Raw genomic sequence first — 14,229 nt, forward strand, 5'->3', positions numbered from 1 at the left:
AATTTTTGCCTCGTAGGCTCCACGAGCATATGAAATCCCAATAAATGCACGTATTTCCGGTAATGTTGTTGTCCAATCATTCCTCAAAATTCGGCGGCCTTCTTCTTCTGTGCACTTTTTTAAAAATTCCCCCCCCCCTCCCCCAAGCAGTCAAACTGACTGCTTTCGGGCAATATAGGTATAACACATATATATATCCCGGAAATGAAGGAGAGGGAGGTAACTACAATTATTAATAAACGCATTTAAATGTTGTATAAAAAGTCACAAAATTCTAAGAAATTCTGTCATATACATCATTGTTTTTCTACTTGAAATTAAAAAGCAGTCAAAATGACTTCCTTGGGCAATCTAGTGTTAAACCAGAGGTCAGCAAAGTAAATCTGGACCATTGTCCATTTTTATAAATAAAGTTCTGACTTGGCTGGCATGGTTAAGCGTCAATCTATGAACCAGGAGGTCACGGTTCAATTCCCCGGCAGGGAACCTGACCAGGTGGTGGGCTCGGTCCCCGGTAGGGGGCGTGCAGGAGGCAGCCGATCAGTGAATCTCATCATTGATGTTTCTCCCTCCTCCCCCTTCCTCTCTGAAATCAATAAAAATGTATAAAGTTTATTGGAACATAGCCAAGCCCATTGGTTATTTATTGGCTATAGCTGCTTTAGCCCTGCTACAACAGCAATGTTCAGTAGATGTAGAAAAGACCAGATGCCTCACAAAGCCAAAAATGTTTACTACTTGACCATTTATAGAAAAAGATTGCCGACTCCCAATTTTTCTTTAATATATATTTATTGATTTCAGAGAGGAAGGGAGAGGGAGAGAGAGATAGAAACATCAATGATGAGAGAGAATCATTGATCAGCTGCCTCCTGCTTGTCCCCTACTGGGGATTGAGCCTGGAACCCGGGTATGTTCCCTTGACCAGAATCGAACCCAGGGCCCTTCAACCCACAGACCAACGCTCTATCCACTGAGACAAACCAGCTCGGGCCTGACTCCTATTGGAAATTATACTCACTTTATACATTTTGGGAAACTAGTTATTGTTTAATTTTGTAGCCAGGATTTCTTTTGAAATATCTTTCAAGATAAAATTATATTGCAGACCCTTTCCACTGATTTTGAAGTGAATGATTCATTCACTTAAACCCCTGAATCTAGGATTATGTTCTGTTACTACTGGAGAACCTGGTGTGTACAGTAAGTTTATTTTTCTTCTTAATCACCAAGTCACTATTTAAAACATAGGTAGTTGATAAATTGGACATTTCAGTCAAACTTAAATAATACCTTGTCATCAGTCAGTGACTCTACGTAGTTACTTACTAGTATTTACTTATATTTTCTGTCATAGGTAAAATACTGTAATATCTTGTAATATAAATGGAAGTATTATTACCTAGCGTGATTAAAATGAAATATTTTTAAATTTTCATTTAGTAAAAATTGGGCTACGTCACCCGGATGCTGTGGTGGAAACTAGTTCTTTATCCAGTGTTACTCCTCCCGATGTTTGGTACAAAGCATCCATTTCTGAAGAAACCATTGACAATGGCTGGTTGTCAGCATTACAGCTTGAGGCAATTACATATGCAGCCCAGGTAAGCAATAATGTTTTATACAGTGCTTATTCTTTAATCTTAGTCTATATAATATAATTGTTTCAGTCCAGAGGTAAGTTTTCCTTGCATGTAAAACTTGAGAATGCAATACTTATAGAAATTTTATGTGTTAGGAGATTAAATGGCTAACACGGGTGTGTGGAGTGCATTGCTAGTGGAAATGACAAATGCTATACCTTGGAATTCAATGGGAATATGTATTAAAAGTGAAAATGCATATATCCTTTGACCAAGCAGTTCCATTGCTGGGAGTCTATCCCATAGAACCACTGGATAAGAACATACATATACGGGTATATGTTGCAGCTTTTTCCTTCAGTGGCTGAAAGTTGTATCAGTGTTGAAAGGGGCATGGAAGAATTCTCACTATGTTGTTAATTTTAGTTAACCTGGTGCATGCGAGGGTAGCAAGATTGAATGTGTAGTAAATAAAAGGAAAGTATCCATGCCAAGCCAAGCTGTATGCCATTTATATAAACATAGGTCATGTTACTATAACCCTAACAAATGTATGAAAGACAGATCACCAAAATACAAAAGGAGTAATTAACCTGTTTTTTTTTTCTCCCAGCAACATGAAACATTCCTACCTAATGGAGATCGTGCTGGCTTCTTAATAGGTGAAGGTGCTGGTGTAGGGAAAAAAAAGAAAGGAAAGCAGGAATCATCTATGAAAATTATTTGTTGAGTAGAAAACGTGCATTGTGGTAAGTGCTAAAGACTGGCTGTGGAAGCTTTCCTATGTGGATAGTTACTTCTGCATGTGGGCAAGGGATTTAATGAGTAGGTATATAGTTTTTGAAGGGTTAAGACCTGGCTTTAATTTCTGAAAACTGGCAGGACGATGGAATTTGTATGTATTTACTTACTATTTATTTATTTTTGTGGCAGGTTCAGTGTTTCTAATGATTTGAAATATGATGCTGAAAGAGATTTGAGGGATATCGGAGCAAAAAACATTTTGGTCCATTCATTAAATAAGGTATGGACATTTTCTATTCATTTGGTCATTCACTAAATATTCACTCACGTGTGATATGGGAATAATAAGTTTCTTCTTCAGAGGATTGTTGTAAGGATTCAGTGAGTTATTTCACAGGAAACCTAGTGAGTGCTGAATTTACTTCTGAAAGGGTGCAGTATAATAAAGCTGGACAGATGGTGTGCCCATCACAGCATTTAGGCAATTCCTGCGGTTGGAGACTGGTTTAGACCCTTGTGCATCAGTGGGCTGTGTACCAGACCTGTGCTCATATTAAGACAGTTCTCAAGTGGAAGAAAATGTGTCTCAGCGTCTAAAGCACAGTCCAGTGTGATTAGAATCTTAGGCTTTAGCAACTCTTCGTTGTCCTCCAGCTCTGCACCAATTGCTCAGTTACAGGGTGGAATAGACAGACCTAATTCCTGCACGTCTCTCCCTGTAGGCCTTTGACAATATGTAAACATGAATCTACCTGCCACACGAGTCCCTGGTGGGCTCAGTGTTGTCCTACTCCCCGATGCTTATCAGGGTGGGCCTTCCTGACTGGATTGATAGAGAAAGTGCTAGGGCTTGAGTGACTACTAACTGTTCAAAACAAAAACATGTAATTGGCACCTAAAATGTTTTTTTATTTCTGAGTCAGTGTAATTGAAGAAGGGCGCATTAACTATTAATTGCAATTCTTGTATTTTCCTCATTACTTAATTACAATGATTTCTATATAGTAGTAAGTGCACATTAAATATTTGTAGAATGAATATTGTGACTTTTGTAGGAGTTTGATTTATAATCTTTTTTGTGTGATCGACTTTTTTGAGACTTTGAAAACTGTACCTTTGTAGCATAAAGCTGTGTATACATATATGTGTGGGTGTGTGTATGTATATTCATATGTGTAAGAAATTTCGTGTATGCTCTTAGGAAGTCCTTAACTCTCCTGAAGCCCACCGTAGCCACCAGATTCCTATCAACAGGTGGATGGGATTCATGTTTCAGAGAGAAAAGTGTACTTATTAAATTCTTCTCTTTCTTTTTCAGTTTAAGTATGGAAAAATTTCTTCCAAACATAATGGGAGTGTGAAAAAGGGTGTGATTTTTGCCACCTATTCTTCCCTTATTGGTGAGAGTCAGTCCGGCGGTAAATACAAAACAAGGCTGAAACAGCTTCTGCATTGGTGTGGCGATGACTTTGATGGCGTGGTATCCTTTGCAACAAGTGTTTTCATATTTTTTAATGGCACAAAAGTTAATGTAAGGAGGAACATTTGGAAAACAGGAATCCCGAGATTAAATAAACAAATTGCTGGGATATCATTAAATCAGCTTTAATGATTACCCAGAGTCCAGCGGGTCAGAAAGTTGGCTCTGCTTTGTGGAGGTGGCCAGCATCGCAGTCCCTTGTTAGGAAAGTGATTGGAGGTGTGGGAAATGCTGAATACTGTTTCCCTTTGGGGATCCACATGGTAAAAGTACCTGAGAAGACAGGTGACACTGGTGCCTCCGTGCCTTCCTGACTGGTTTGCTCACAGCTCACCTTCACTGTCTTAAATGGGGACATCAGTATTCCACATGCCGACTAAGTGGGTTACTATTAGAGCTTCCATGGACAGAATTTGACAAATTTATCTGTGTAGTGGACTTACTTGCCGTATGGATCTTTTCCTTCATTCTAATTAATAATTAAGTATCCGGTTAAATTGAATACCAAATTCAGTAGGTGCCTCTGAGACCTGAGGGAGGTGTTGAAGTCAAGGAGAGGCACATAGAGGGCTTCATTGATGTTTGTAATAATGAAAAAGAAAATCTGAACAGATAGAGCAACAGGTTAAGATTGGACAAAGCTGGATGATAGGCACGTAGCTGTTATTTTAAAAGTTATCACCCAGGAGCTTGTTAACAACATCCTTTCCCCTAATAATCTTGAATTTTATGCCAGGGCCACCACCCTAGAAATCCTAGATGTTTCCAAAGGGAAATAAAAGGTAACTTCCTGGGAGATTGAAGGCACATGCTACTAATATGATACATTCCTTAATTCATTCCTTACAGATAGTGTTTGATGAATGTCATAAAGCAAAAAACTTATGTCCTGTTGGTTCTTCAAAACCAACCAAGACAGGCTTAGCAGTCCTAGAGCTTCAGAACAAATTGCCAAAAGCCAGAGTTGTTTATGCTAGTGCCACTGGTGAGTAGCCGTTTATTTAAAAGATAGATGTGGTCTTTTTTCAGCTGTAATATGTTTTATTTTGCTTTTTCAGGTGCTTCTGAACCACGAAACATGGCCTATATGAACCGTCTTGGAATATGGGGTGAAGGAACTCCATTTAGAGAATTCAGTGATTTTATTCAAGCAGTGGAACGGAGGTAATGCAACTGACTGTGCACTATTTGCTCTCAGAAACAGTCTAAAAGATGTGTATTGCTAAAACCTCTCTCCCATATGTTAAAGCCCTACTATATTTAATGATAGTTACTGTGTGTTTTAATTTTATTCAGAGGGGTTGGTGCCATGGAAATAGTTGCTATGGATATGAAGCTTAGAGGAATGTACATTGCTCGACAGCTGAGCTTTACTGGAGTGACCTTCAAAATTGAGGAAGTCCTTCTTTCTCAGAGCTATGTAAAAATGTACAACAAAGCAGTCAAGCTGGTAAGATTTATCCCCTTAATTCCTAGTATTTTTAATGCACCTGCTAATGTTTCTGTTAGTTTTGTTCAGTGTAATGTGGGTGAGCCCATGAGAGTATATTTCTCCCAGAAAACACACAAATCATCAGGTTCTTATTTTCCTAATATTCCAAGCCTTCTCTTTCCTAATTTATTAAAAATAGCCATTTATTTAAGTTGCATGGTTTTAAAAATCACACTATTTCCTAAAATACCTTTATCAGTTCATAAGAATTTTGGGACAGGTTTATGTAAGCATCCTAAAAATCCTTTTAAGAGATCCCAAAATTACTGAATATTCTTCATTAAATTAATGTTAAATGATCTTGCCCTTAGCATTATTTTGATTGAACCAGTTATTTTAAAATAATTTGCACTCAAAGTTGAAATACTTAAAATTTTGGTTGTGCATCTTCAGTGGGTCATTGCAAGAGAGCGGTTTCAGCAAGCTGCGGATCTGATTGATGCTGAGCAGCGAATGAAGAAGTCCATGTGGGGTCAGTTCTGGTCTGCTCACCAGAGGTTTTTCAAATACTTGTGCATAGCATCCAAAGTCAAGAGAGTTGTGCAGCTGGCTCGAGAGGAAATTAAGAATGGAAAAGTAAGTTGGCAAACATATTAAGAGATTTCTTCTTTGGAAATGTGTTTCTTTTCTTTTTAAACCCTTTGGGTGTTGAGACTTCCTACTTGTAAAGCCTGCTCTTTTTAAAGGATAGTAGTAAAAGTATTAATACAGTTAAGACTGTGAAAAATACAGGTTTTAAAATAACAATAGCAACGTGTGGTTATAAAGAATTTAAATAACTCAAAAAACGTAAAGAAATAACCATGACTATAATTTGGCCATCTGTTGATATAACTGCTGATAACATGTGGATATATATTTATTAAGGGTTTTTTTTTCTTCTTGATGAATATATCTCTACTTAAAGCACAAAGAAATCTGGGGCGGGCCTTCCAGCGTGTCCAACTGCTGTATGCTATTTCCTAGCTAAGTTCTTATACGTAGCATCTCTCAAATACATGTAGACTAAATAAATGAGCACATGTGTACAATAATGGCCATTCTTGTTTGAAATCTTTTATTTTACTAAGTATGTAAAATGTCTTTTAAAACCACGTGCTGCATGTTTTTCTTTATAATCACCATATTTTCTGTTTCTCAGTGTGTGGTAATTGGCCTGCAGTCGACAGGAGAAGCCAGAACATTAGAAGCCTTGGAAGAGGGCGGGGGAGAGCTGAATGATTTTGTTTCAACGGCCAAGTAATGTTTTTAGTTTTGAGTTTTTACTTAGGTCAGTGATTTTCAACCTTTTTCATCTCATGGCACACATAAACTAATGAAAATTCTATGGCACACCAAAAAATATATTTTCTGCCAATCTGACCAAAAAAAAGAAAAGGTATAATTTTGATAGATTCATACTGGAGGGCTATTGTTGTGTTGGCTGTTGTCATTTTTTTATTTGACAATCTAAAGGAAAAGGGGTCAGTGCCCCTAAGTTTTAAAAATTGGTATTGGATATTTTAAAAATTACTGCGGCACCCTGGTTGAAAATCACTGACTTAGATTAACTTAAATGTTGGCATTTCCTGGAGCTAAAATTTTTGGTTCACCTATATCATCTTTTAAAGTTTTTCTGATCTTGGTTTTTGCAATTCTGTGTGGATCCATACACTGTATCTTTTGGAAAACAACAGAAATGCTGAAATGTTAAGCATTTTGACAGTATTATTCCAAGTTTTTGGATGATTACTGAAAGGGCTTGATTTTTGTTTTGCACCTCTTGGAAATGTGACAGCTGGGTCTAGTTTCTGTTTTACTTTTGCATTTGTGTATTTCGAATTGCAGTTTCAATAAGTATATAAGCAATAAGTATAGTTTGTCCCAATTTAGGAAGCTCTAATAACTGCAAATAGTCATGAGATTGAAAAAGAGTTTTACAAAAATGTTTTGGCATTGTATTTCAGTTTGTTTGCCTAACCTGCCAGTTCCTACTATGGTAGTAAAATTAGCAAAATGACTTGCCACCATACTATCTCTTGCTTTAGGGGATACATTCAAATGGCTCTTTTTAAAGTAGATATAAACAAAAACCACTTTTAAAAGCAAAACATGCCCCTGTTAATCTGTATTTTTCTGAACTTGGGTGCCTAGTACTGTCCTTTCTAAAATGATAGTCATTAGTCATGTGTGGATATTGAGCAGGTGACTTGGCTAGTCCAAATTAAGTTGTGCTGTAAGTATAAAATACACACCAAGTTTCAAAGAGTTCAGATAAAATAACAAAATAGTTAACTGATTACATGTTGAAGTGATATAATGAGTTAAGTAAAATATATTGTTAAAATTTTACGTTTTCTTTTACTTTCTGATGTAGCTATTGGAAGGTAAAAATTAAGTATTTGGCTCTGCTTGCATTATATTGCAATTGGACAGCCTTGGCCTAGAATATTTAAATTCATTTGAGCTGGATTATCAGTATTTTGTAAGCTTGAACAAAGTATATTAATTATCAATAAAAAAACAAAACAAAAAACCCGGAACCGCTCATTGTCACTTTTTATCTCTCCTACAGAGGAGTGTTGCAGTCACTCATCGAAAAGCACTTCCCTGCTCCAGACAGGAAAAAGCTTTATAGTTTGCTGGGAATCGATTTGACAGCTCCAAGTAACAACAGTTCACCAAGAGACAGTCCTTGTAAAGAAAATAAAATAAAGAAGCGGAAAGGTATGAAAGCGGGTCTTAGGTTTTCAGTTTTGTAGACAGGAAATTAAGGTGCAGGAAGACTAAGAGGTTAAGGAGTTTTCCCAGGTTCACAACAGCTAGTAGGTGGTATATGGGAAGCAGAATCTAGGCCTTTATGTTGTCAAAAACTGCACATTTGTGTATTTATAGTCTTATTTAAAGAGGCTTCTGTTAGTTTATTATTTCATTATTGAAATACATGATCCAATGTTTGTTAGACATTTTCTAGTAATAGAAACATGGGTTTGTGTTAAGGTGCTAAGTTGTTTGAGAAGTTGCCTTCCTTCTCAGGCTCTTTCTAAAGGGTGATGATAACTTACTGTGAAACCTGATGCTGTGAACTCTAAACACAATGCCTGACACTTTAACCTGTTTCATTCATTCTAAGAAATACATTTTCTAATATGCCTGAAAGTGGCTTGGTTATTATACTATAATTGGCAGTGTTTTTATTAACTTAGTGTCGTGGCATGAAAAGTAATGCTGTTTCAGATATCTTTTCTGAATATTCAGTAACAATTTAAATCAGCACCTTCTGGGGCTTAAGTACAGTTATATCAATTGTTTGTACAGTTGAACCTTGAACAACACGGGAGTTAGCAGCAACTCCCAAGTTTTGGGGGAGTGCAACTTTTGACTCCCCCAAAACTTAACTACTAACAGCCTGTTGTTGACTGTAAGCCTTACCGATATAGACTGTCAGTTAACATATATTTTTTGTGTTATATTCTGTGCATTATATACTGTATCCTTCTAATAAACTAAGACAGGGAAAAGGAAATGTTATTAAAATCATAAGATTGTAAAAATGACACTTTTGTACTTATTGAAAAAAATCAGCACGTAAGTGGACTTACGCAGTTCAAACCCATGCTGTCTATGGTCAGCTGTATTCCAGCACGTCTTTATTTATTTTTTTAATATAATCTTTATTGATTTCAGAAAGGAAGAGTGAGGGAGGGAGAGAGAGAAACATCAGTCATAATAGAAAATCACCGATTGGCGGTCTTCCACATATCCCCCTACAAGGGATGGAACCCACAACCCAAGCATGTGCCCTTGACCGGAATTGAACCTGTGATTCTTCAGTCCGCAGGCCGACACTCTATCCATTAAGCCAAACAGGCTAGGGCTTTAATATTGTTTTTAAGTATTCTGTAAAACTGATTATTTAGGCATCTTCTCTCAACCTGATAAATTGTGACAGCACCAGAGATTCTGTTTTATTTCTGTTCTGATTTTATTTGAAACTTGTGCCCTTGAAGGCAGTCATGAGTTTTTAATTATGTATCTAATTTTTTCTTAAGAATAAATTATACATAATTGAACATAACCTAATTTCTATGTTAGTCCAAAAGGTTAGCGCTTTTTTGTAAATTTTATTTGTTCTTACATATTTACGTAAATGCTCCCCTTCTACCGGTCTCATTCGAATTAACTCATGAACTAAATGTGATTTCCTGGATTTTGAGAACAGTGTGTTTGGCTGACTGTCTTTTCCGCGGTTTGAGGGTAGGTGAAGAAATAACTCGAGAAGCCAAAAAAGCACGGAAAGTGGGTGGCCTCACTGGGAGCAGCTCTGACGACAGTGGGAGCGAATCCGATGCCTCTGATAACGAGGAGAGTGACTATGCGAGCTCCAAGAACCTGAGTTCTGGAGATGACGACGACTTCAACCCGTTTAGAGATGAGTCCAGTGAGGACGATGAGGATGGTGAGTTCGTCAGTGTGTTAAATGGAGGCTTAGGGGTCATTATTTTTGGTTATTTGATGTGGGATATTGTAGTAACACCTTTTATCCTATGTGAAGTAAACACAAGACACAGATTCTAGTCTTTGCTTGGTGGAGAGCTCCTAGACTGTCTTCTGGAGGGTTAGCTCACTTATGTGAGATGATCTGTTTTGTGCAGTTATTTTAACCTCAAACCATGGACTTGTGTGTGGATGTACTGGACACTGTAGTTGCCAGCCGTTTACAAGTTATCAGTTAATAGTACAAAAAAGCTCAATGGTCCTGTCTTTTGAAGATTCCCACTTGTTTTAACAAATGATTTGACACCTATCTTTTCTTTCAGATCCTTGGTTAATCAGAAAAGACCACAAGAAAAACAAAGATAAAAAAAGAAAGAAAAGTATAGATCCAGATTCTATTCAAAGTGCCTTATTAGCATCAGGTCTTGGATCAAAACGACCTAGTTTTTCATCCACACCAGTTATTTCACCTGCTCCTAACAGTGCACCAGGTATCCATGTGAAAGCTTACTTTGTGAAATGTACTTTTAATTTAAACAAAACAAATATTTAAACTCTGTACTGATTTTTAACAAATGTACTTTATCAGCTAACAGCAACACCAACAGCAACAGCAGCCTTATAACAAGTCAGGATGCCGTGGAAAGGGCCCAGCAAATGAAGAAAGACCTACTTGATAAACTAGAAAAATTAGCTGAAGACCTCCCTCCTAATACCCTGGATGAGCTGATTGATGAACTTGGCGGCCCTGAGAATGTTGCTGAGGTATATAGGATTTGAGCAGGGCTGTGTCTCCTTGGTAATTTTTTGCCGCCTTTAAAACCCTGTAGAATGAGTGATATTTTGGGTATCATCATATGATCGGTCTAGTTTCCTCTCAGATCTTGGGCCCTTGTTCTTACTCTGTCCTCATCCCAAGCTCGTAGTGTCTGCGTGTCTGCCCTGAGACCTCAACTTTGTCCCTGCGCTGAAGGCAGCCTCTGATCATTGCCACATGCCTGTTATCTCCACTGGAATCTGAACTTTTCAAAACCAGGGGCTATGTTGCAATGTTTCTCCCACAGCGCCTGGTGCAGCACAGGCCGTGCAGTACATGTTGGCTCATCATCCCTTTTGCCTCGCACCAGGTTTCTCCAGTGAAGGAGTCCTGGGTCTGAATCAGGCACCTTAATTGTAAGTGACAGTTTGTAAGTGGCACGGTTTGTTTGGCTTTGCAGATGACGGGCCGCAAGGGGAGGGTCGTAAGCAATGATGATGGAAGCATATCTTATGAGTCAAGATCTGAACTTGATGTCCCTGTGGAAATATTAAATATCACAGAAAAACAAAGGTTTATGGATGGAGATAAGGTATGTTTTTCTGGGATGCTTTCTTCTTTTCCTTTCTTTTGTGGGATGCTTTTCAGTGACAAGAATACTGTTCATATAGTTAGACATTTAGATTAATCTTTAGAAGGTTTTTTTCTTTTAATATGAATTGTCCCTGTTTAATGTTATTTTCCTATATTTTTTAGTAATTGCAGACAATTAATGAACATTCACATGTTTTATATATTTTTAAAAAATATTTTTAAATTGATTTCAGAGAGGGCCAGCACCGGTTTGGCTCAGTGGATAGAGCGTCGGCCTGGGGACTGAAGGGTCCCAGGTTCGATTCCGGTTAAGGGCATGTACCTTGGTTGCGGGCACATCCCTGGTGGGGGTGTGCAAGAGGCAGCTGTTCAATGTTTCTCATCGATGTTTCTAACCTCTCTCTCTCCCCTCTCCAAAATCAATAAAAATATATTTTAAAAAATAAATAACATAAAATAATTCTGAAATCAGCAGAGCCTGCTTGAGTTTGATAGAAGGAAACTTTGTCCTTGAAGGGATTTATTTAGTTTCATGCTTAATTTCAATTGTTCTCCCATAACTTCAAGTTTATAGTTATTCATTTACTCCAATTTATGAGCCTTTCATTTGGAAAGGAATGAAAGGATAGGGAAGCAGTCTCTAAGGTCCCAAGCATCATACATCAACATTGAGAGCTGAACATCAAAGGGCTGCCTCCTATATGCCCCCTATTGGGGATCAAGCCCACAATCTGGGCATGTGCCCTGACCGGGAATTGAACTGTGACCTCCTGGTTCATAGGTCTTTGATCAACCACTGAGCCACACTGGCATGTTCTCAACTTTAACGACATTTTCTGGACCTTGTTCACATTACTACTACCTACCACACTTAGCTTCAAGAGAGACTGGGAAGTGTAATCATTCTGGGCCTCCATAAACCCAGCTAAGATTGGGGGTTCTCTAATTTAGGAAGAGGAGAGTGGGTATTGATGGATCCCCAGTAATCTACCTAAGTACTTTATTTATACTTCCCTGCTTGTCTTTGTGCAAAGATTACCTTTTTTTCTCTTACACTGGATACAGAATATTGCTATCATCTCGGAAGCTGCCAGCTCAGGTATTTCATTACAAGCAGATCGGAGAGCCAAGAATCAACGACGGCGAGTGCACATGACTTTGGAGTTGCCCTGGAGTGCGGACAGAGCCATTCAGCAGTTTGGTAAGGTCCCGCGTGCATTTCACTCAGCAGACGGCAGATCCACTGGGGAAATGTGTATACGTCAGTCTGTATTTATTGTCAGATATCTTAAACAACACATACATTTAGATTTTGGAGGTGTTGTGTGTAGCATGTACCTTAAAATAGGGAGTGCATCATGAATTCATACCTGTTTTACTTATTTAGTATTTTTTCTTTCATGCCTGTTTTAAAAGATGTAAAAGATCTGCAGTGGGACTTCATGGGGTTTGTGGCATGCTGTCCCAGAACAGGGCTTGTCAGGAGTGTCTTCATTACAGACCCTTGGGTTGATCAGGGCCTGTCAGAGCAGCTGCTGCTCACGTCCTTTTCAACCCTACAGCCTTGACTGGGGGCGCATCGCTCCTCCCCTCCTTCCATCCTTCCATCTTCACATCCCTGGGGCCCGGTGATTATAAACAAGAATTTGGGCAGAATCCATAGCAGCTGTGCACCAGCAACATTGTGGTTAACCAAACTGGGGTAGCAATAGTAATACATATAGCATTTAACAATTTTATATTTTTCCTCTTGTTTCAGGGTTTCTGGATCCCACCTTAGTGTCAAATGTTAGGAATAGATCTCAGAATTATCTGTTTCTAGTGAACACACTCTGATGTTTTTTTTAATGTGGTTACAGGACGAACTCATAGATCAAACCAAGTTACAGCTCCTGAATATGTCTTTCTAATTTCTGAATTGGCGGGAGAACAAAGATTTGCATCTATTGTTGCTAAAAGACTTGAGAGTTTGGTAAGTTCTGGAGTTGTATAGATGTGTGTAAAGGCTGGTATATGTTACCTGTCTGATTGGAAATTTTATGCTTTGATAGGGGGCACTTACACATGGTGACAGAAGAGCAACAGAATCCAGAGATTTGAGCAGGTTCAACTTTGACAATAAGGTACATTTCAGATTTCCATCTCTGATGCTTGCAGTAGCGTGCTGGTTCGTGGAAGTGGGGGCTGTTGAAAACCTAGCAATGCACCTCTCCTGGTTTTGCTGTAAAATCATGGTTTCCCATAGTCAGAAAGACAAGATTTCACACATCGGTGAGATCTTCAGTGATCAGCTCTGCAATATAGTTATCTTTTTATTCCTATTGGAAGTAGGAATATAACACGTTTGTGAATGAATGAGGTGTGAGTTCCCAGAAGTTCTTGATTGAATGTCTGCTATGTGCATAGTTGTGAAGTAGGCATTAGGCAGTACAGAATATATATAAAGATAATTTGTTCCTACTGTTTTTGATTCTGTGATACAATTATAATTTTTATAGTATTGACTTGGTCATGTGATTGAAGAGTACCCAAATGTTAAAACTGGTTTGTTTGTTTGTTTTATTGCAGTATGGAAGAAATGCATTAGAAATTGTCATGAAGTCCATTGTAAACCTAGATTCTCCTATGGTATCACCGCCTCCAGATTACCCTGGAGAATTCTTTAAAGGTAACTTTTTAAAAAATATTTTAATGATTTTTTTACAGAGAGGAAGGGAGAGGGATAGAAAGTTAGAAACATCGATGAGAGAGAAACACCGATCAGCTGCCTCCTGCACACTCCCTACTGGGTATGTGCCCACAACCAAGGTACATGCCCTTGACTGGAATCGAACCTGGGACCCTTGAATCCTCAGGCTGACACTCTATCCGTTGAGCCAAACCGGTTAGGGCTAAAGGTAACTGTTAAGAATAATCATAACAAAGGAAAATGAGTATTGATAAGGAGGTACTCAAACCTGTTCTAATGTGCAGTGTTTTTACTTTTTATAAAACTTAGAAATTGAAAGTTATTAGACACCTAAGTTGATCAATTGTAATAAGCAGTTGATTTATTCAATTTCATTCAAATGAAGATGCTTTTGCTCTTTTTTTTTTTTAATAT

At 38.1% G+C, this 14,229-nt stretch overlaps 1 protein-coding gene across 1 annotated transcript in view; it reads left to right on the forward strand.

The window, feature by feature from the left end:
* SBNO1 (strawberry notch homolog 1 (Drosophila)) overlaps window positions 1-14,229 on the forward strand; it is a 39,732-nt gene that overhangs the window by 10,688 nt on the left and 14,815 nt on the right. The window contains 19 exon segments of the mRNA XM_006768876.2: window positions 1,444-1,604; window positions 2,197-2,274; window positions 2,277-2,332; window positions 2,517-2,607; window positions 3,646-3,807; window positions 4,657-4,792; window positions 4,866-4,971; window positions 5,104-5,257; window positions 5,693-5,875; window positions 6,441-6,538; window positions 7,854-8,005; window positions 9,540-9,737; window positions 10,099-10,266; window positions 10,365-10,540; window positions 10,993-11,124; window positions 12,192-12,327; window positions 12,986-13,098; window positions 13,178-13,249; window positions 13,695-13,794. Coding sequence (XP_006768939.1) covers window positions 1,444-1,604; window positions 2,197-2,274; window positions 2,277-2,332; window positions 2,517-2,607; window positions 3,646-3,807; window positions 4,657-4,792; window positions 4,866-4,971; window positions 5,104-5,257; window positions 5,693-5,875; window positions 6,441-6,538; window positions 7,854-8,005; window positions 9,540-9,737; window positions 10,099-10,266; window positions 10,365-10,540; window positions 10,993-11,124; window positions 12,192-12,327; window positions 12,986-13,098; window positions 13,178-13,249; window positions 13,695-13,794 — 2,472 coding nt within the window.

The sequence above is a fragment of the Myotis davidii genome, unplaced genomic scaffold, assembly GCF_000327345.1.
Source record: "Myotis davidii unplaced genomic scaffold, ASM32734v1 scaffold223, whole genome shotgun sequence".
Taxonomy (NCBI): Eukaryota; Metazoa; Chordata; class Mammalia; order Chiroptera; family Vespertilionidae; genus Myotis; species Myotis davidii.